Source organism: Erinaceus europaeus, chromosome 9 (assembly GCF_950295315.1).
Source record: "Erinaceus europaeus chromosome 9, mEriEur2.1, whole genome shotgun sequence".
NCBI classification, from domain to species: domain Eukaryota; kingdom Metazoa; phylum Chordata; class Mammalia; order Eulipotyphla; family Erinaceidae; genus Erinaceus; species Erinaceus europaeus.
Window position 1 is genome coordinate 77,863,560 of NC_080170.1, and position 23,933 is coordinate 77,887,492.

The window sequence follows — 23,933 nt, forward strand, 5'->3', positions numbered from 1 at the left end:
AAGAAGTATCAAAAAAAAAAAAATCCAGCTAGTCTTTCACAGGCAGGCCTGAGACCCTGATTGGTCAGGTATTCTGTCTCTCAACTAGAACTCCATCCCCCTTCAGAAAGAAAAAGGAAAGGAAAAGGAAAAGGCTTGGAATGACATCCCTGCTGAGCCAGGAATCTTGGTAAAGAAAATAGCTCCACAGGAAGCCTGCTAGGAGCAGCTGGCCAGCCTATGGAGGCTGGTTTTGGGGGGAAGGTGAGTTCAGAAATAGTCAAGCCAAAGATTTTCCTTTCTTTGTCCTTTTGGCCTCTGTTTGCCAGCCCAAGAGTGGGTTATAGGACTCTTTTTTGATGTCACCCTGACCCCCCCCCTTTCACCCTTTCACAGATGTCCCAGATATCTTACCCTCTCCATAAAATCCCAGGTTGTAAACTGCTGCTTTTTGGAGCTCACACCAGGTGTTGTCTCCAGGTTGCCATCTTGGCTTTGCCCCTGAACACAGTTTTTAACTAACGTGTGGTTTTATCATTCTACAAGGAAATTGTACAATTAATTAGCTTGTAGATAGTCATCAATGCCCCTTATAATAATGTGATTCCTTTTTATCTTTAGTCCAAGATATAGTCATTTTCAGGCAGGTTGATAGAATGAGTAAACGCTATTTAGGCTTTAGTTCTTAATTATATGACCTTTTAATTATTATTCAACCTAATCTGATATAAACTATTATTGTGGCTGTTAAGTACAATTATCAACAGTTTCATACAGCATTAATTTTCCTATGTGGTTTCAGAAACTTCTAAGAATCCTTGAAAATCTGGGGGTGGGGTAAAAGTCTTTGAAGTTCAAATTATTTCTGTATTAATACTAAGTTATTATCCTCTTTCTTACTCTTTTTTTTAAGAATATACAATAAACTTTACCAGAAGTTTTATGATATGTAATATCACAGCAGACTGAATGATGTTCTAACTACCTTCTTTTAAGTAGATTCTGGAAGATTTTTAAAAAATTGTACATAAGTGCCACTCTTCTCAACAAGGAGATATTTATCTATTTATTTGATAGAACAGATAAATTGAAAGGGGTGAGGAGACAGAGAAGGAGATAGATAGAAATATCTGCAGTACTTGTTTCATAACTCATGAAGCTTCCCCTCTGCAGATGGGGACTGGAAGCTTGAATCTGGGTCCTTGGCGTGGTGAGATGTACAATCACCAGGTGTGCCACCACCCAGCCCCAACAAAGGAATTTTTAAAAATTTTTATTTATAAAATGGAAACACTGACAAGACCATAAGATAAGAGGGGTATGACTCCATATAATTCCCACCACCAGAACTCCGTATCCAGTCCCCTCCCTTGATAGAACAAAGGGATTTTTAAAACTTCTTTGAATGATAGTAATTTTTCATAAAAATATGTTACTTGCCCCGGCTCCCCACCTGCAGGGGAGTTGCTTCACAGGCGGTGAAACAGGTCTGCAGGTGTCTTTCTCTCCCTCTCCCTGTCTTCCCCTCCTCTCCCCATTTCTCTCTGTCCTATCCAACAACGACATCAATAACAACAACAATAATAACTATAGTAATAAAACAAGGGCAACAAAAGGGAAAATAAATATTAAAAAGTAAATAAAAATTAAAAAAAACATTTTAAAATATGTTACTTGTATTATCACATAAATGATTTATTTCATTTAAAAGTAAACATTCATCTGTTTCATTTTAATTTTTTAAAGTGATAGATAATAATAGATCTAACCTATGTTAACATGTCCTTTGGACTCCTCAATGATTACATTTTTGAGGATTTAGGATAGTAGGCATGCATACTTTGACTTTTTCTTTTTTTTCTCTTTCTTTCTCTCTATTTCATTTGATGGAATAGAGAGAAATTGAGAGAAGGGGAAAAAGAGAAAAGGGAGAGAAAGACACCCAAAGTTCTTGTTCCATCGCTTATAAAGTATTTTCCCTGCAGGTGGGGAATGGGACTCAAACCAAGGTCCTTGCACATGGTAATATGTATGCTCAACCAGGTGTGCCACCTCCCAGCCCCATACTTTTTTTTATTTATAAAATGGAAATATTGACAAGACTATAGGATAGGAGGGGTACATTTCCACACAATGCCCACCCCAAGAGCTCCATATCCAATATCCTCCCTTGAAAGCTTCCTATTCTTTATCCCTCTGGGAGTATAGACCCAGGATCATTGTGGGGTGCAGAAGGTCTGGCTTCTGTAATTGCTTCTCTGCTGAACATGGGAGTTGGCAGGTCAATCCATACTCATTCCTTAGTGGGGCAGAGATCTGGGGAGGCAGGGCTCCAAGACACATGGTGGACTTTGATCTCTCTGGGCCACCTTTCTAACACAGAGAGAGCAAAGATACCATAGCACTAGAACTTCCTCAAATGCCATAGCATTTCCCACATAGTGTTAGGGCTCCAAAACAGGTGATGCAAAAAAAAAAAAAAAAAAAAAAAAGACGTTAGGAGCCTGATGGTGGTACACCTGGTTAAGTGCACACATTAGAGTGTGAAAAGACCTGGGTTTGAGCCCCTGGTCCCCACCTGCAGGGGGAAAGCTTCATGAGTGGTGAAACAGGGCTGCAGGTATCTCTCTGTCTCTCTCCCTCTCTTTCTTCCCAACCCTCTTGCTTTCTGGCTGTCTCTATACAGTCTCTATACCCTATCCATCAATAACTTTTAAGAAAAAAAAATTTTTTTTTTTTCCTCCAGGGTTATTGCTGGGCTCGGTGCCTGCACCATGAATCCACCGCTCCTGGAGGCCATTTTTCCCCCTTTTTGTTGCCCTAGTTGTTGCAGCCTCGTTGTGGTTATTATTGCCATTATTGACATTGCTTTTGTTGTTGGATAGGACAGAGAGAAATGGAGAGAGGAGGGGAAGACAGAGAGAGAGGGGAGAGAAAGATAGACACCTGCAGACCTGCTTCACCGCCTGTGAAGCGACTCCCCTGCAGGTGGGGAGGGGGGGGCTCTAACCGGGACCCTTACGCCGATCCCTGCACTTTGCGCCATGTGCGCTTAACCCACTGCGCCACCGCCCAACTCCCAGAAAAAAAAAAACTTTTAAGAACATAAAATGATACTGTTGAATGTAAAACATTAATTCCCCAATAAAGAAATAAATTTTAAAAAAGAACATAAAATGGTTTTCAGATTAAAAAAAATAATAATAAACTTTATTTGCCACTCTTTTACCAGACTACCTTTATATTATAAGCATTTTATATTAAAACCCTGGCATCATTTATATGGCATAATTTCCATTTGGTAACTTTTCTATAAAAATAAGATATTTAGGGGTCAGGCACAGTGGGTTAAGCGCCCATGGTGCGAAACACAAGGACCTGGTTCAAGCTGCCAGCTCTCCACCTGCAGGAGGGGGTCACTTCACACGTGGTGAAGCAGGTCTGCAGGTGTCTTTCTTTCCTCCTGTCTTCTCTTCCTTTCTCCATTTCTCTCTGTTCTATCCAACAATAACAATAGCTATGACAACAATAATAATATCCACAGCAACAAGGGCAACAGAAGGGGAAAAAACAGCCTCCAGGAGCAATGGATTTATGGTGCACCGAGCCCCCAGCAATAACTCTAGAGGCCAAAAAAAAGTAATAATAAGAGATTTAGACAAAGAAAAAAAAAATAATTAAGGCAAGCAAACCCTTTTTCCCCCTCCAGGGACTCCATGACTACAAGACAAATCCACCATTCCTGATGGTCCAGTTTTTTCTTTTTTTAATTGTGATAGAGGCAGAGAGAAATGGGGTGAGAGAAGGAGAGAAAGAAACCTGCAGCTTGCTCCTCCAGTGGTGAAGCTACCCCCGACCCCTACAGATGGGGGTTGGGGGCTCAAACCTTGGTCCCAGTGCAAGGAAGATAAACACTTGAAATTTAGTGTGCGGATGTTTGTGTGTGTGTGTGTAGGATAGGGAAACCAAAAGACTAACACTGAAAATAAATACACTGCAATTTAAGCAATATTATCCACGATACCTTTATCATTATGACTATAGGGGAAAGTATCAATACTATACAAGCATCTCTGTTAGCAGGTGTTCTGCATAAAACCTGAAGCACTAAAACAGTAATTACTAAAATCTGAAAGTTTATTGACTGAAGCAAACAGCATACAAATATAATTTCAACTGTTGTAAATTTGTGAATGGCTGTAAATTTGTGTGAATAAACACAGTTTACAACCATCAGTTACTCATATCACACCTGTAACCCAGTCTGTTTGAACACTTGAGGAAAGCTCAGCTTCAGAGATCTATAAAACGCAGGGTGGGGTGAGATGGTAAAATGTGAGGGGGGGCAGGAAACAGCTCACCTGGCAGAAAGCATATTTTACCATGTGTGAGGAGGATCAGGGTTCAAGACACAAATGGGAGCACCATGTACAGAGTGAAATTTAATGAGTAGTAGAGCAGTACTATGGTGTTTATTTATCTCTTCCTCTCTGTCTCTCACTCTCTATCTGGGAAAAAAGAAAGTTCACTGGGAGAAGCGAAATTACATAGGTGCAAAACTATGGTAGAAAAAGAGAATGAAAGTAAGGTGAAATGTTTATTACAAGTAATATTTTATGATACTTCAGTTTTCTATGAAGGCTTACGATATAGTTATGGACTCAAGATTAATTTGGAGAATGTAAAGAGTTCAAAAACATGGAAAGAAGGAGATTACTTTAAGTCAGCCAGAATTCATAACACACTGGAGAAAAGAGAAAATTAGGACAACTAACAATGGATGAAAAAGTGCTAAAACTCTGGATGTACCATTTCTTAGAAAATAGGCTAAGAACTATAAAAGAGAGAGAGAGAGAGAGAGAAAGAAAGATAAAGGAAGGAAGGAAGAGAGAGAGAAAGAAAAAGAAAGAAAGAAAGAAAGAAAGAAAGAAAGAAAGAAAGGAAGAAAGAAAGAAAGAAAAGAAAGAAAGAAAGAAGAAAAGAAAATAGGAGGGGCTGGGTGGTGGTGAACCTGGTTGAGTGCACATGTTACAATGTGCAAGGACCTGGTTCAAGCCCCTGGTCCCCACCTGCAGGAGGAAAGCTTCACAAGTGGTGAAGCAGGGCTTCAGGTATCTCTCTGTCTCTCCCTCTCTATCACCCCCTTTCCTCTAGATTTCTGGCTGTGTCTATCCAATAAATAAATAAATTTAATTAAAATTTATAGTTTCCTACTATGTATAAATCTTGGGAGAATCTTGGGATATGATTACCATTTAGTGAATTATTTATTATAAACAGCATGTAGAAGATAGATCTGAACAAAATAAGTCAGATGGGGGGTAGATGGAGGTGCACCTGGTTGAGCACACATTGCAGTGTTCAAGCCCCTGGTCCCCACCTGCAGGGAGAAAGCTTTGAGAGAAATGAAGCAATGCTGCAGATGTCTCTGTCTCTCTCCCTTTGTATCTCCTCAGTTCCCTCTAGAATGCTGACTACATCTGTCAAATAAAGATAATAAAAAAACTAAAGCAAAACAAGTCAGAGAACTTTCCCCCAAAGCTGCTAATATTAAATGTAAAATTAAAATCTAACTTGTGGCCACAAACAGAATACATAATTTTTCCATCAAGAAGCAGCAATGAAGATAGGTTTTGTGTCTCTGTCCTCTGTCATGTAGATAGATTCGCTCTTAGTCTTCTATTCTGAGGGTGTTTGAAACTTGGAAGTGCTTGGGTTTGGAGGAAAAGTCATCTGTTCACTTATTATGAGTCCAAAACCAGATCTCTTCCCTCCAAATCTGATCATTGTTCTTGCCACCTACATTAGTGCCCAGGTCAACTCCAACTTCATCATTTGCTAGTCACTCTGATGTCTATGTCATTCAATTTACTTGGCATTGGCAAATTTCCCTAATCAAAAAGAGCTTTTGGAACTTTCTTGTTTCTTTATTGAAAACAGGCAATCTTTTTAAATCTATTGATTTATTTATTGGATAGAGACAGAGATGAATCGAAAGGAAAGGGAGAGAGAGAGAGAGGAAAAAAAGACTGCAGCACTGCTCAGGATGCTTCCCTTCTGCAGGTGGGACCAGTAGCTTGTGCCCAGATCTTTGAGCATTGTAATGTGTGCTCAATCGAATGTGTCATTACCTGGCATCAACAAAATCTTTTTTTTTTTTTTTTTGCCTGCGGGGTTATAGCTGGGGCTTGGTGTCTAAACTATATATGAATCCACTGTGCCTGGTGGCTATTTTTCCCTTTTGTTGCCCTTGTTTATCGTTATTATTGTTGTTATTGCTGTCGTTGTTGTTGGATAGGACAGAGTGAAATCAAGAGAGATGGGGAAGAGAGGGGGAGAGAAAGATAGACTCTTGCAGACTTGCTTTACTTCTTCTTCTAGCGTTTGTCACTGCTGTGAAGCGACTCCCTGCAGGTGGGGGAGCCAGGGCCCGAACTCAGATTCTTAGGATGGTCCTTGCGCTTCACGCCATGTGCACTTAACCTGGTGCGCTACCGCCCAGCCCCTCGCCTTCCTCTTTCTCTTTCTTTCTTTCTTTCTTTCTTCCTTTCTTCCTTTCTTCCTTTCTTCCTTTCCCTCTCTCTCTCTCTCTCTCTTTCTCTCTCTCTTTGTTTCTTTCTTTTTAATTTTTACTAGATATGACAGAGAGATATTGAGAGGGGACGTGTAGATAAGAGGGAAAGAGAGACTCCTGCATATCTGCTTCACTGCTTATGAGGCGGACTCCCTGCAGGTGGGGAAGAGTTGCTCCAACGGGGTCCTTGAGCTTGATAATATGTGCAATTAACTAGGTGCACCTTTACCCCCGCAACAAAATCTTTTAATTGGTTGTTTATTTGTGCATTAAGTTGTATACCATCTATGGCTTTTCATGATTTGTTTCAATGTTTCCTAGAACTTTTTAAGTGAAATGTGCAGTTTTTTCTTTTATAATTAGATATAGGTAGATGTAAAAAGAGAGACCTCAAATGGATGTTTAAATAATGACTATTTTTACTTGGAAATAATCTAGTGTCAATTAATAATAGGTAATTCAAAGAGTAAAATTTTCAAAAACCCCTATTCAATCATTGAGTTGTGTAAGCAAGTACCAGCAACTGTATCCACAGTAAAACATTAATCTTCTCAATAAAAAATATTTGTGATATGATGTTGAGTAAATAAATTATCTTGTATGATTCCATTTTAAGTAGAATATATTTACATTAAAAGAATTTTGTAAATAGACATTCAGAGTTTAAAGATGACAACATTTGGGAATATTTTTGCTTGCTTCTTGTTGGCTACTTTTTAAATGAATAAGGTGTGTGTGTGTGTGTGTGTGTGTGTGTGTGTGTGTGTGTGTGTGTGTGTAATGTAAAGGACGGAATTATTTACAACAAAAGTCTTGGGTTTATGTAGTAATGGACTGCATCTGCCTGCCTACTGCCCAGCTAGTCATATGAAACTGAGTGATCTGACTAGGATATGTGTATATTGTCATTTAATATTTTGTATTTATCTATTTATTTATATGAGTGAGAGTAAGTGGGAGAGAGACAGAACCTGAGCACCACTTGGGCACTTGCAATATTACCAATGAAAAGGGAGGCCCATAAAGCTTTAGCCACTGTATCACCTTCCAGGGCAACTGTATTATCATTTTTTATTCAGAGATTTACATTTTCCCCCTCTATCAATAGGACAACCAATCAATGCCTCAGACGGATAAGCAGATATGCATCCCCCCGGAGCTGCCCGAATTGCTGAAGCAATTTACCAAAGCCGCCATTCGAACCCAGCCACAGGATCTCATTCAATGGGCTGCAGAGTAAGTACTCATTTTTCACCTCCAGTGCTTGGTCCTACTGCAGTGGAGGTGGAGGTGGAGGTGGGGGCGGAGATGGATAAGACAACTTGCGAAACTCTAAGGAGTTTACTATGGCTGCAAGGCACTGATCAGCAGAAATCTTTTCTGAAGTTCAACTTTTGCATTACTTTGGTACTTTAAAATCCACAAACTGGGTGAAAATGGGGTACTCTCCCCCAAGCGAACCACACTGCGCAGTGGGATGCCACAACAACAGTCAAAATGTAGTAGCACTATCAGCAGAGTTTGATGTCCACATTCCAAGAGCACACGCTCTCTCCACTAGGTTCCCAGCCTCACTGGATAGGAAGGATTCCGAACACTCATTTGTTTAGACAGGACCTCGTTCTCCCATCACACCAGTAGATGGCAGCAGTGCACCTGGAGGAGCCATGCCATGAGCCCACCGGCTACGTTGTGTAGGATCAGTTCTAGCTGGTTCTCTCCTAAATTTACTCCGTTGATGAGACAGTTCCTTCACTACTGTTAAAGCTCATATCCTATCCTATCGTTAGGGGAAATATTTTCTTGGGGGTTTATTTGAACTGACTTGTACCCCCAACATAAAGATGTCTGCATAGCACATATTGCATTCTGGAGAAAGGAGATGAAAACAGTGATGAGGAGCCTGACTCCCTGGAAACTGCTTCACAAGTGCTCTGTTTCTGGGGAGTCTTGAGAGACCTCCAGAGGCTAGTCAATCGAAGGAGCTTACATAATAATAGCTGTTACCCCGAACTATAGGAGCTTTACACAGAAAGTCTCTCAGCTGTGAAATTGCTTCTTAGAAGAACATGCCTTCTTGAAAATTGGGGGGGCAGAAGCTTGTTTGAGCCAGGGGGAGGGAGTTAACTAGACCTGCTGGACCATCTGTGATTATTTGTACAGTTTGACCATGACCTTGGCTAGTGGTGTTTCAGTGGGAATGGCAGGAGTAAGAAAGACTGGGGAGCACTGGTGGCCATACAAATGGAGAAGGACTTCAGCATGAGATTGAGAAGATGCACTGAGGAGACACACATAAAGAAGTCACAAATGTCATTTAAAAGGAGCCTTTTGAGAAATCTACAGGAACTTTGGTAGAGTCTGGAAAAAAATGTTTAAAGCTTGTTACACCCTTAGAAGTGTGAAATTATAAATTTATTTCATCTTAAAATGATAAACCCTTTGTTATAGCTGCCAAAATATAAATAAAAATAACCTTACTAAATCTCTGCTCCTGAGTGGGCTGGGAGTAAGCTTTACACACAGAAGGAGAAGCTGTCAGTATGTTCATAAGGAGAGACATAAATGGGGTTGCTTTGCTACTAATGAGCCCTGTATACTTTTTTTTCTAGATTGTATATCACTTCTAAGATTGCACTTTAACCATCAGAAGACTAATTTCTTTTGGAATACTCAGACAGACTTTGTTTTATAATATGCAGTAGTTTAAAACCCCATTTTATTAGTTATTGTGCTGCTGTTTTATAGTAAGAAAAATGACATTTCCTGGTATTGCTCCTGACATTTATAGGAGAAAACATTCTATGGTTATAACCTACCTGTTCCCATATTGTGTCATGTGCTATAAATTTTCTAGATTTCTGTGAAGAATCAGTAGTTTAACTATAATGATAAAGGAGAGCATGACTTAAGAGAACTCTCCAGCCTCTTCAGACAAGAAAAGCTCTTTTTTTTAAAAATTATCTTTCTTTTGTTTGATAGAAACAGCCAGAAGTCAAGAGGGAAGGGGTAATAGAGAGGGAGAGGGGCAGAGAGACACCTGCAGCATTGCCTCACCATTTGTGAAGCTTTCCCCCTGCAGGTGGGGACCAGGAACTTGAACCTGGGTCCTTGAGCACTGTAATGTGTGCATTCAACCAGGTATGCCACCACCTGGCCTCAAGAAAAAGTCTTTTCAAATGGTTTTGTGACATACAAACCTGTAGCATTTTAGATGGTAAAACTTCACAAAATATTTCCATGACAAAGTGTGCATTTATCATAAGCAAAAATTTTCCCACTTACTGCTGTCAATGTAGAAACCACCTACCAGGCATCATAAGGTCAGAAACTAATTTGTCTTGTGGTTGATATATGTGTAGTACAGTGCAAATTGGAAATACATATGAATAACCATGAAATTATACACTGAAGACAGAGATAAATAACCGAGAGAGCACTTGATCCATCATATAGTTTTGTTTGCATATTCTCCAATCAATTCCATTGAAAAAGTCCAAAGATACTGCAACTGAGTTTCATTCTTTCAGCAATCACTTCTGCCAAATGAGAAATCATCTGTCCCATTGTCACTCTATCCCCAACAGAATTTTCCTATCTGTGGAGTTTGCTTATGCATGTTGTTGAAGTTGTCCTGAAGTACAACTTCTGCCTGTCATACTATCACCTCCCAGAAAAGCCTGGGAAATATGTTATAGTCCTGGTAATTTTAGCTCTGTAATGCTCTGTCTTAAAAACAGGCAATGTATGTCTTATCATTATATTGCTTTTGAACTTTTACCAAAAAAAAAAAAAAAAGGATATTTACAAAACTTCTTTTGTATTTTTTTTTCATATTGCCTGGATCTGGAGAAAGTGATAAAATAAATAAATAAAAGGGAGTCAGGCAGCATCGCAGCAGGTTAAGCACACATGGCACAAAGTGCAAGGACCAGCGTAAGGATCCCAGTTCCAGCCCCTGGCTCCCCAACTGCAGGGGAGTCGCTTCACAGGCGGTGAAGCAGGTCTGCAGGTGTCTCTCTCCCCCTTTCTGTCTTCCCCTCCTCTCTCCATTTCTCTCTGTCCTATCCAACAATGACGACATCAATAAGTACAACAATAAAACAAGGGCAACAAAAGGGAATAAATGAATAAGTATTTTAAATAAATACACTAGAGCAGAGATTTGTGATCCAGAGATAGTCAAGTTCTTGACTGAGAAAGACACCAAGCTGAAAAACAAACAAACGAAAAATCCTTTCATCTTGGGAGTGGGGCGGTAGCGCAGCAGGTTAAGCGTAGGTGGTGCAAAGCGCAAGGACCGGCTTAAGGATCCTGATTCGAGGCCCCCTTCCCACCTGCAAGAGAGTTGCTTCACAAGCTGTGAAGCAGGTCTGCAGGTGTCTATCTTTCTCTCCCCCTCTCTGTCTTCCCCTCCTCTCTCCATTTCTCTCTGTTCTATCGAACGACGACATCAATAACAACAACGATAAAACAAGGGCAACAAAAGGGAATAAATAAGTAAATATAAAAAAATTTTTTTAAATCCTTTCATCTTCCTGTCCTGTGACAAGACTTGTACCAAAGCTAAGTTGACGCCACAAAGCATTCATGGGCAGGCAGACTTAGCAAAGTCTTTGAATAAAGATAGAGAGGATTCTACTTCACACACCACATAGAAGAATGTCTCAAACCCTTTGACTTTACTACTAAGCCTCCTCTTAGTGCCCTGCCAACGTTCTTTCCCTTTCCCCTTGAAGCCTCGAGCTTCACTGCCTCCAGTCAAAAGCTTCCTGTCTCATCCTTACAGTACTTCCATCTACTCCACTGTCTGTTGTAAGTTTCTTTACATTATTTCAACTGCTTTTTCCAAGACTACATACCCTCATCCACTACTTAGTATCAACTTTTAGTATATTAATAGCTATTTTACTTTGTACTACCTTTACACTGAGGTGTGTGGCGGAGGGGGGGGGGCGGTAAAGGTACTGTAGGTACTAGGATTACACAAATACACAAGCACATACTAGGAATGTCCATATATTTGTGTTCACAAGACTATATATAAAACAGGGGGGAGTGGCTTTAAACAAGTAAACTACTTCACATCCAATATATTTCAGAGCATTCCATACCACTCTTTTTTTTTTTTTGCTATTCTTCATCCTTAAAGATAAACAGATCTTTGCATTCCCTAAGTGTCCTTTATACGACAAGTGGAAAGTAACACCTTCAGGCTTTTTCTGTATATAATGGAACTATGAGCAGTACCTGTCATATAAAAAGTCCCTTAGTCAATCAATGTTCTTCCCTCCATCCCCTTCCCTTTTTTTATTTCAAAATCAACCAGAGGCACTGAAGTACTAGATGCTTCACCTAATCTCCTGACTTACTTTCTTTTAGGTATTTTGGGGCCATGTCCCGTGGAGAGATCCCTCCAGTGAGAGAGCGGTCTGAGCGAGTTACTTTGTCTAACTGGGCAGAGCTTACACCTGAGCTGTTAAAGATCCTGCATTCTCGGGTAAGGGCTATACTGAAGCATGGAAGGAATGTTGGGACAGTGTCAAGGATGGGTGGGTGCTGACAAAAGCCCACCATCTCTCATCCAGTCAGTATGGTCATTCCAGATTTCCCTAAAGCTATCAGAATGTCGAGGGGCTCACTGTACTTTTAATCACTTCTCTCCACATAATAGGGATCCTTTTACAATGTCACCCTGACCAATCAAGATTATAACATAATACCAATAACATTTTTGGGAATGACATATTATATAAGTTCTTGAGCTAACCCAGGTGCTGACATAGCCTAGTTTTGAGAGAGAACTCTTAACTCTCTTCACAGCTACATCATCCTGGAAGCTCCCCAGTAAGTGGATGAAGAGAACTTGGCTTGAGGAAGCTTGTAGTTTTACCAGTTTCTAGGACAAATGGTTTAGCACCACCATACCTGGCTTTAATATCCAGAATAGAAAGGTCTGGGATATTTCAAGAGTTATTTAGTCAACTTTGATAGTCCCAGAGGCTTAGCATTTCAGTAGTCAGAGGGTCAGGGATGATATAGTAACACTTAGTTTTTGTATACCCTTAGCACATAACTAATAACTGGTTATTTGTTCCTTTTTCCTTTCAATCACCAAACACCTTGTAAGGTGGACACGGCAGAGATTTAAGGTACCTAGGACCAAACAGTATAGGCATTCAGACCACAGACCCACATCTGTCTTGTTTTGTTTTGTTTTTGAGAAATACTAAGGGATACATGAGGGGATTTACTAGAAGAGACTTAACACCTAGGCCACGTTTCACTACTGAGAAGTGGTTTCATTTCAGGCCATCCTGCCTGTCTTATAGAAGGGGCTAGCATAGAAATAAAACCACAGAAAATAAAAGCATATCCCAAATTAAAATTCAATGTAGATGTTATTTCCCTGTAATTTTGAAGTAGAGGATTAAATTTTATTTCAGGATACTTTTCACTAAGGTGAGAATTTATCTCTTCTTGCAAAGAGAATTGCCAAGTTGAGTCCTCCATTTGTTTACACCACCCCTTATTGTGTGCTGAGAAATATGTGTGTGGGGGGCATGCCTGAGCAGGTGTTTCTTCGGGCATTTTCTCATTCTTTCTTGTGTCTGTCTTCTGCACTGCAGGTTGGTGGCCGACTGATCATCCATGCAGATGAGTTGGCCCAGATGTGGAAGGTGCTGAGTCTCCCAACAGATCTCTTTAACAGTGTGATGAATGTAGGCCGCTTCGCAGAGGAGATTGAGTGGCTGAAGTTTTTAGCCCTTGCTTGCAGCTCTCTTGGAGTAGTAAGTTAGCTTTAATGATGTCAGCCATTTTTGGGAAAATCTTTCTCTAGACCTGAAAGACAACACATCTACTTCCACAGTAAGCTCTCCTGCACTAATGATCAGCATGCATGCCTGTTCTTGTCTACTTGACCTTCTGTCAGAGTTAAGATCATTTATCTGTTCATCAGCCAGAAGTAGGGGTTAAGAAGGGAGATAAGGGAAAAATATATCATTGATCTCTGGGGAGAGGTGGACTAAAATATCACGTTGGGATATTATATGAATTTCAATCACTGCACTCACATTTATATCTGTGATCACTCCAATGTCTTCATTTATATTCCTGGAGATAACCAATACCCAGCTATAGAATAAGAATCACTTATTCTTGGATGCATAAAAGATATACCAATACTTTTAAGATGAAGTGAAGTCTTATAGAAAACTATTTGATAAGCATAATTGAATATAAAAATCATAGGTAAGAGAGCAAGTAAGGAGAGATGAAGCTATTTCTAGACTTATAGTTGTGACATCATCATGGATGCAGGATGTTCATACAAATTCATGCATTTCCAAATTGGATTTGGTTTACAATTGGAAAAATCACTTTCCTGTGTTAAAGAAAATTATATCATAATGAGCTCATCCTATATGTGGACTCAGTCTTGTTAAAAGCTGTTATCATAACTTAAATGAAATTAATCTGGAACTTATTTTTTAAATCCTTGAATATATGCAGTTTAAAAGTTAATGAGACAATTATTGCCTCTGCCAAAATCAGATAGTTTGAAAAGGTAGTTTTGAATCATTCAGCATATCCAAACATGATTTTGTTCTTCTCAAATATGCCTGGAATGCATTTTTGACACTTTTGTTTCTGGGGAAAAACACCAGGAATACTATAATTCTACTTTTCCTGTGACTTTCCCCTGTGACTTTCATTATAGCAATCATTTCTTTGGAGATGAATCTTTTCTTTTGTGGTTTTGTTGTTGTCCTTATTAATGTCTTTTACTAACATTATATAATGAATAACTTACTTTCTTTCAAAAGGAAGAGGTAAATGTATCAGAGGCAAATGAGTTTCCAACCAGCAAATGTCACACTTCTGTGACTTCAAAAAAAGTATTGGGGAAAAACTTGATATAGTTTATTACATTTTCACAGGGTCAAATTTATTCACACCACATTCAGAAGTATTTAAACAAAAAAGAAAGTATTTTATTTGTAGTTGATACTCATCTTTTTAAAATATTTATTTATTCTCTTTTGTTGCCCTTGTTGTTTTATTGTTATAGTTATTATTGTTGTTACTGATATCATCATTGTTGGATAGGAGAGAAAGAAGTGGAGAGAGGAGGGGAAGACAGAGAGGTGGGAAAGAAAGATACCTCCAGACCTGTTTCACTGTTTGTGAAGCGACTACCCTGCAGGTGGGGAGCCGGGATCCTTATGCGGTCCTTGTGCTTTGCACCACCTGCAAATGCTTATCTTCTTAATCAGTCCCATTCACAAAGGGTAGTAGAGTAAGAAAATAATCTAGACATTATATGTGGTTTGATGCAATAACTGAAACAGCTTTAAGGTAAATTACTCAGTTTCTCAGATTTCTCCTCTGTACTCTTCAAGATATCAGTTTAATGTCCAAGGAAAGGGGAAACCCTAGTCTTTAGAGTAGCCACATAAGGGATTTCCTCACCTCACAGCACCCTAATTTAGAAGAGACTACAGGAAGAGGAGAATAGAATTAAAACACTAAGGGAATATAGTAGTTGTATTTTGGTGTTTGTTCATTAAAAATTTTCCTTTTTTCTACCAGGATTATTGCTGGGGCTTAGTGCCCCCACAACAATTCTACCACTTGTCCATGTAGCTATTTTTTTTTCTTTTTCTACTGATAGACGTAGAGAAAAATAGAGACACATGAAGAGAGAAAAGAGAGAAACCTTCAGCACTGGCCTACCATTTGTGAAGCTTACCCCCTGCAGGTGGGGGCAGAGGGCTTGAACCCAAGTTTTTGCATATGGAGTATGAGTGCTCTACCAGTTGTGTCCATCACTAGTCCCCATTCATTTGCCTTTTAAGAGAGAAACAGAGAGGATAAGCTATGCACAGAAATTATGAAGTTCAGTGATTGTTTTAAACTCTAGTCAAAACCAGTCTTTCTGCCTTCTCTCTTGTGCATGTCTGCTCACCCCACTGACAGCCTCCTGTATGTTCCTCTTACCTTCTTTTGTGGAAGTGCCTGGCATATTGCCTCCTACAGTGCTTCACAATTATTTTTAGGAGAAGACTCCCAAGGGCAGAAAAGAGTAAATCAAAGAAGTCTGCTGAGGGAGTTGGACTGTAGTGCAGCTAGTTAAGTGCACACGGTGCAAAGCACAGGATCCCAGTGAGCCCCTGGCTCCCCACCTGCAGGGGAGTCGCTTCACAGGCAGTGAAGCAGGTCTGCAGGTACCTATCTTTCTTTCCCCCTCTCTGTCTTCCCCTCCTCTCTCCATTTCTCTCTGTCCTAACAACAACAACATCAGTAACTATAACAATAAAACAACAAGGGCAACAAAAAGGAATAAATAAGTAAATATTAAAAAAATATGCTGCAAAGCCAAAATTTCTTTGATGTGATATGGTTTGTCATTTTAAAATGTACATACATTGGAATTTCTGTTTCATAAAATGTTAGTGGGTGTAAAAATCAGGAGTCAACATTAAGTAGTAAATCAACTAAAATGAACTATCAATGGATGTAATTAACATTTACATCATTTGTCATCAAGTAAAAGCTTTCAGTCCTGTGTAACACACCACAGATAAATAAACATTATTTAGCTATCCATTAGAATGGAGGAGGAGGAAAGTAGAAAGGAAAATAGCAACTATAGAGGAAAACTAATACTGGCTAGTCATTTGGGTAGATATAGCAAATGTTTGTTTATTTACCCCTTTCACCAGTCAATACAAATTTTTCACTGATCTTTGCTAATTCAGAGCTAAATAATCTTCCTTTGAATCATTTATTTCTTTTGTCCTATCATTTCACATTGTTTTCACTTGTGAAATGTATGCAAAGGTTAAGTTTTTTTTTAAAACACATATAGCCAAAACCTCACTTCTGAACATGATCCTTTAATCTTCAAGTTCCCTTATATGGAATATTTTTATAGCAGTCTTCCCATTAAAACTTTTGGTGCTCATCTATTAATTTTTCCCTAGAAACAATAAGATTATAGAGTTATGTCATATAAAGTACTATATGGTTCTAGTTAGACAGATCCACATGTTATAAAGGAACTGGTTTTAAGTTACCTTGATGTTCAGTATCACTTTTCCTGCATCTAGAACTCTTATCTTCCCAGGGACATTACTCTTCTCTTAAAACTTCTGCTTTACTCTCTTGCATTGCTCTAAATATCTTGCTGGAGTTTATAAACTGAAGTAATTATTGCAGCCCTGTAGAAAGAACACTGGAGGCTGGGGAGACAGCCTAATGGTTATGCAGAAGACTCTCATGCCTGAGACTCTGAGGTCCCAGATTAAATTCCCAACACCACCATAAGCCAGAGCTGAGAAGTACTCCAGTGACTCTGTCTCTGTCTCTCTTTGTCTAACTCACTAAGATAAAATAAAATTATATAAAAAATAAATTAATAGAAAGAACATTGGAGAGCAATAAGCATAAGTAATAATACTAATTTTTATAGAATGTAAAATCAAACTGTCCTCCTTTAGTGAAGTTATTCTGATTAAAGTAACAAATATTCTAAATTATTTGACAATTTAGAAACAATTCCTTAACATTCCTGCCACAAAGACAGAAAATAATATGAATTTGGGCATAAAATTTCCAGAACAGGGACCAAGCGGTGGCACATCTGATTGAGCACACATGTTACAATGTACAGGGACCTAGGTTTGAGCCCCTGTTCCCCACTTGCAAGGGGAAAGCTTTGCAACTGATGAAGCAGGGATGCAGATGTCTCTTTGTCTGTCTTCTTCTCTATCTCCCCCTTCCCTTTCAATTTCTGGCTGTCTCTATTAATAAATAAAGATAGTAAAAAGTAAAAATAATAAAGGTTAAAAAATAAAATTTCCAACAACAGCATCAGCAATCACAAGAGCAATGATAAACAACAAGGACAACAAAAGGGGAAGAAAATAGCCTTCAGGAGCAGTGGATTCGTAGTGTAGGCATCAAACCCCAGCAATAACCCTGGAGACAAAAATAAATAAGTAAAACAAAATAAAATTTCCAGAACACTATTATCATTCCAACTTTATTTCATTAGAATATTATTTTGTTTACTTTCTTGTATCTAAACTGCTTTTAGGAATCTAATCTGGAATACTGTCTACTCATCTAACTTTATGACTTTATAGACCATTGCCAAAACTCTCAAGATCGTATGTGAAGTTTTATCCTCTGATCATGATGGTGGACCTCCCCGGATTCCTTTTAGCACCTTCCAGTTTCTCTACACATATATTGCAGAAGTGGACGGGGAGATCTCTGCATCGCATGTTAGCAGAATGCTGAACTACATTGAACAGGAAGTGTAAGTAAACTTTTACCAGTCAGAGGGGAAAGAATAAAGAAAACGAATCTAGCAGGCCAAGATATAGTGAGGTTACTACATTATATTGCTCCGAGAAGAGAGACATTAATCTATGTTTTTGAGATATTACTCAATATTATCATCTAAAAATAAAAGGAAATAATATTCAGAAATAAGTGAGGAAAGGAAAAAGGGAGAACAGTATAGGGCAGTGACTTCTTTAGAGACCGGCAGCAGCTGAATCATCCTGGAGCATATTAGAAATGCAGTTTCTTTAATTGCACCATGAACCTATGGAATGTGAAGCTCTGGAGTTGGACCTAGGTATAAATCTTAACAAATCCTTCATGTGGCCCTGGAGCTCAGGTTTGACCAGGAGAAAGTAAAAGATGGGAGATGGGAGTGACAAGCTATGGTAGTCAACAAAGGGTGGTAAGTCAAAATAGTTAAACTAGGATGATAAGGGCAGGAACCACAATAAAATTAATGTGGAATGAGTTGTTTATACTACTGTCAATAAGATTCATTGTTAAATGTATTAAATATATATGTGTGTATTTTTTTTCCTTAAACAGAATTGGCCCTGATGGTTTAATCAAAGTGAATGACTTTACCCAAAACCCCAGGGTTCGGCTGGAGTAAAAGCACACTTTTGGCAATTTTAAATGGAAGATACAGAGATGATTGGGCTTCAGAATGACTAAATCCCACATGCCATCTGATGTCAATTTTCTTGTACAACTGGTACATACTAATAAACAATTAGGCAAACATATGAAATCATAAATGTGTGAAATTAAGATATATAATTGTAGGGGTCAGGTGGTAGCGCAGCAGGTTAAACGCACGTGGCGCAAAGTGCAAGGACTGACATAAGGATCCCAGTTCGAGCCCCCGGCCCCCACCTGCAGGGGTAAAGCTTCACAAGTGGTAGAGCAGTGTTGCAAGCGTTTCTCTGTCTCTCTCCCTCTCTGTCTCCCCCTTCCTCTCAATTTATGGTGGTCTCTATCCAATAAGCAAATAAAAAGATAATAAAAAATGGTTCATTAAAAGGGGGGAGCAGTAGCCCACTGGGTTAAGTGCACATAATTCAAAGGGCAAGGATGGCACAAGGATCCTGGTTTGAGCCCCTGGATCCCCACTTGCGGGGGGAGGAGCAGACACTTCACAAGCGGTGAAGCAGGTCTGCAGGTATCTATCTTTCTCTCCCCTCTCTTGTCTTCCCTTCCTATTTCTGTCCTATCCAACAACAATAACAACAACAATGAAAAAAAATGGAAGAACAGATACAGAGGGACACAGGGAGAGAGAGAAAGACCACAGAACCAAAGCTACCCTCAGCATGATTGGGGGAGGTTTTGATTTTGAGTTTTGTCCTTGGCAAAGCAGGGACCCTCCAAGTGAGCTATCTCACAGGTTACATGCAGAATGTAAGGTTTTATAAGGTAGAAAGTTAATTGGACATAGTTTTAATGTTATTGTGATTGTTTTATGATTGTTAGCCATAACTTTACATGGAAAGCTCATAGTTGTTTTTTTTTTTTTTTGCAGTTTTTCTCCACTTGTTGGTATGATGTTGATTTATTCATTCATCTACTTATTCACTAATTTTTATTGAAGCTAGCAATACTTCAGCATTAAGATTGCCAAATAAAATACAGAATACCCAGTTCAATTTAACAATTATTAACATCTATGCACCCAATGAAGGCCCATCAAAATACATCAGACACCTACTGTAATAACTACAAAATGTATCAATAGTAATACAATAATAGTGGGAAATTTTAATACCCCACTCTCACACTTAGGCAGATCAACAAAGCAGAGAATCAATAAGACACAAGAGAACATTCACTACAGAAGAGATCCAAAAGGCTAACAAACACATTTAAAATTGGTCCAGGTCACTTATTATCAGAGAAATGCAAATAAAGACAACATTGAGATACCATCTCACACCTGTGAGAATGGCACACATCAAAAAGGACAGCAGCAACAAATGCTGGAGAGGCTGTGGGGACAGAGGAAACTTCTGTACTGCTAGTGGTAATCTAAACTGGTCCAGCCTCTTTGGAGAGCAGTCTGGAGAACTCTCACAAAGCCTTGGACATGGACCTTCCATATGACCCAGTAATCCCTCTCCTAGGGATATACCCCAAGGACTCCATAACACCCAACCAAAAAGAAATGTGTACACCTGTGTTCATAGCAGCACAATTCATAATAGCTAAAACCTGGATGCAATCCAGGTGCCCAACAACAGATGAGTGGCTGAGAAAGTTGTAGTATATATACACAATGGAATACGATGCAGCTATCAAGAACAATGAACCCACCTTCTCTGACCCATCTCGGATGGAGCTAGAAGGAATTATGTTAAGTCAGCTAAGTCAGAAAGATAAAGACGAGTATCAAATAATCCCACTCATAAACAGAAGTTGAGAAAAAATAACAAAGAGAAATTCAAAGCAGCATTTGACTGAATTTGAGGTAGGGCACCAAAATAAAAACCCTGGGTTGAGGTTTCACGAGTTGGGGGGGAGGTGGGAGGGGTGTGATGGGACACAGTCTTTTTGGTGGTGGGGATGGTGTTTATGTACACTCCTATCAATTTGTAGTCATATAAATCACTATTTAATTAATGAGAGAGGAAAATTGTTTGAATATCTCAAACCCTTTAAATTACAGACTGAGTCTTTTTAATACACAAGCTGACTTTGATATGTTGACTCTCTTTTTTTATTATTTATTTCCCCTTTTGTTGCCCTTGTTTTATTGTTGTAGTTATTATTGTTGTTGTTATTGATGCTGTCATTGTTTGATAGGACAGAGAGGAATGGAAAGAGGAAGGGAAGACAGAGGGGGAGAGAAAGATAGACACCTGCAGACCTGCTTCACTGCCTGTGAAGCGACTCCCCTGCAGGTGGGGAGCGGGGGGCTCGAACCGGGATTCTTACTCGGGTCCTTGCACTTTGTACCATGTGTTCTTAGCCCACTCTGCTACCACCCAGCTCCCATGTTGACTCTCTTAAAAGCTTAGACCAGAGAGAACAGAAGCAACAGGTGGCACAGCTATATACCAATAATGTCAAAGGACATAAATTATGGTGATGTTGTGTATGATACAGCAAATCCTAACAAAGGAATTCTTCAAAGTTAACCCAATTGACAAATAATGTGACTATAGCAATAACTATCTATTGTCTTCTTAAACCCTAAGACAGCAGGAACCTCACACTTCCTCTATACAGCCTATATTTCCCCCAGTCCTGGAACCTCTGGGGTGGGGCTCACTTTCCTGCAGGCTTCTCTCAATTCATACCAAATGATATTGCATCTGCTGATCACAACCTAATCAACCACCTCACCATGCTTCACTTCAGACTGTGTCCAGAGATGTCAGGCATGGAATGTCAACCTTTCACCCTCATGACTTAGGTGAGATCTTTCCTTTCATAGGATTCTCTAATTCCATTCCAGGAGGTTCATTTCCTAACAAAATCCCAAAACCTAGATATAGACCAGGTCCCGTGAGATAGAGCATATGTTCACATGTATCCATAAATTAGGGAAAAATATATACCTGAAAGCAAAAATACACAATAGTCTGCAGTGAGTCAGTATAAAGTTCCTAATGAAATAGTGTCTACTTAGACTTAGATACCCTCCTCACCTACTTCCTATTACAGTTCACTCACTCACTCCAAAGCTAACCTCATCAAAGCAAGGACTGCAAAAGATGCATAAGGCTAATAGACTTGCATACTTTAAGGATGACTTTTTAGACACTATCAGGTCACCCCATCAGCTGGGGCCCTATTCAGGGAGTCTTGAGATTCCCAAACAGACCTGATGGGCCTAGACCTCGAATAAATCCCTCTTTCCATTGTTACCTGTTATTTATATCAGGAACAACACAATAGACCCCTTTGTGAGCCCCCATAGGACTTTGCCCTCAACTTGGATCAACAATGGTACAGGCTGGATTATAATCTCTATGCTACAACTGAGGAAGCTGGGTCCTGATACTGGGCAACATGGGATATTCCTACTTATGACCACAGAATGTGAGCTCAGATCTACAGGGATGCAGAGGTCACATAGGCTCCTAAGCTGAATATGGGCCCCAGATAACATCAAATTGATGGGTTTTATAGTCAATAATATTTATACAACTTTCCATATTAGGGAGCTACTCTCTTCCCTGATCCAGCTTTCTGGTCCTTCTGCCGCCATGACATCACCTCCCCAGACAATAATTAGGATCCACCTGCTGGGAAATTGTGCAGATGCAGTCACATCTGCCATGTTGTCCCCTCAGGCTATTGCTAGTTCCCACGAGAGTTGGGACATTCTCAGAGCGCCTGTTCCACCATGTTGTGCCCTCAGGGCATTGTCAATTCCCCATGATAGTTGGAGTGCTTTGGTTACTCCTCCCCCTTCCTATTCTCACGAGAGTTATTATCCTACCCTGGAGTGCTATGGTTACTCCTCCCCCTTCCCATTCTCACAAGAGCTATCCCCATAAAAATCCCTTCTTCTTCTGCCCCTGGCTCTCTTGCCTGCCTTTCACTTCAGTGATTAGATGCAGGGAAGGTTGCTGCACGAGGCGGCCATTTTTGCTACCTCCACGTGGCCCAAACTGCTGCTCTCTCACCCAACTCTGAGGTGCCAGCGCGAATAAAGGACTGTGTTCCCTTTCTGCTCCAAACCTCCTTTTTCTGCATCCCACCACCGCCACCGCCAAGTGACACCTGGCGCCCAACGTGTCCCGCACTCACGCCCCATGGGGCGGCCTGGCCTGAGGTCCAGAAAAGCCACCCAGACACAGGTAAGTGGCAGCCACCTGACTGTGGCGCCACATTTCCCCCACCACGGGATTTTGCCCACTTTACGAGGAGGCGTCCCAGACATTTTATTCTTTTCTCATGGGACAGGCTCTCTCAGAGACGCTTTACTGGAGGCTGCACTGGGGGCTGCACTGTGGGTTATCTTGGCTATGTTTGCAGCTTTCAGGATATATATAAGGCGCCCTGCCAAAAGGTTAAGAGACCTTGAGGCTGAGATACAAGAGTTAAAGGAGATATTCTCGGTGCTTAACCTCCCTAAGCCTTCTGTATTTTGCCCCAAGAGTTCTGTTTCGGCAGACATGTGTTCGGTTTCTCTGGCAACCGCTTCTCCAGCAGCTTCCACTTCCATGACTCCTCCCCCCACTGATACCTCCTCATTAAGAGACCTTGAGGCTGAGATACAAGAGTAAAAGGAGATGGTCTCGGCCCTTAGCCACCCTAAGTCTTCTGTTTTGGTAGACACGTGTTCGGTTTATCCAGCAGCCGCCTCTCCAGCAGCTTCCACTTCCATGACTCAATCCCCCGCTGATAACTCATCATTAAACCAAGTCCACACCTTCCCGGTAAATGTGGCCCCCAATAAACAAAACCCTCAGGTGTGGCACCCATACTCCTCCAAAGTACCTAGAGAAGTCAGACAGGCAGTGAAGGAGGATGAGATCCATGCCCCATGGACCAAGTCCATTTTACAAGGCTTTTTCCAGCACCTTAATACCCCCCAAGATTGAAGGGACTTAGCTCTTGCTGCGCTCCCAGACCCCCTCTACCTGCGATGGGAGGAATGCTTTTGTGATGAATGCTCAAAACAATCCCAGAAAAATAGAAACAGATACAATGGAATTTTGATGCACTGTTTGGAGCAGGAGAGTTTGAAACTGGAATTCAGCAGGCAGAAGCCAAGTTTCCAGTCGGTTATTTTGAACAGGTACGCATCTGTGCAACACAAGCATGGGAAAGGTTAATCCCATCTACAGGAGAGGCCTCAGTCTCCATTAAATCCCTTCACCAAGAAACCGATGAATCCTTAGCTAACTTCATTGCCAGGATGCAGTCAACCTTAGAGAGAAAGATTTATAATCCTGAAGTCTGCTCTCTTCTCATGTATTCTATTGTCTGGGATGGCATGATTCCGCAATTCCATCAGGCATGCCTCAGTCTTAAACAGCAACCCAGATAATTGGATTTTAGTGACATAGGA

At 40.2% G+C, this 23,933-nt stretch overlaps 1 protein-coding gene across 1 annotated transcript in view; it reads left to right on the plus strand.

Annotated features, from left to right (window-relative positions):
- Positions 1 to 18,653, plus strand: part of ROPN1 (rhophilin associated tail protein 1) — a 40,564-nt gene extending 21,911 nt beyond the window's left edge. Inside the window, exons 2-6 of the mRNA XM_060196997.1 lie at positions 7,662 to 7,789; positions 11,936 to 12,053; positions 13,183 to 13,344; positions 17,707 to 17,882; positions 18,458 to 18,653. Of these exons, the coding sequence (XP_060052980.1) occupies positions 7,674 to 7,789; positions 11,936 to 12,053; positions 13,183 to 13,344; positions 17,707 to 17,882; positions 18,458 to 18,524 (639 nt within the window). The 5' untranslated portion in view covers positions 7,662 to 7,673 and the 3' untranslated portion in view covers positions 18,525 to 18,653. The remainder of the gene's footprint in view (positions 1 to 7,661; positions 7,790 to 11,935; positions 12,054 to 13,182; positions 13,345 to 17,706; positions 17,883 to 18,457) is intronic.
- Positions 18,654 to 23,933: the final 5,280 nt, after the last annotated feature.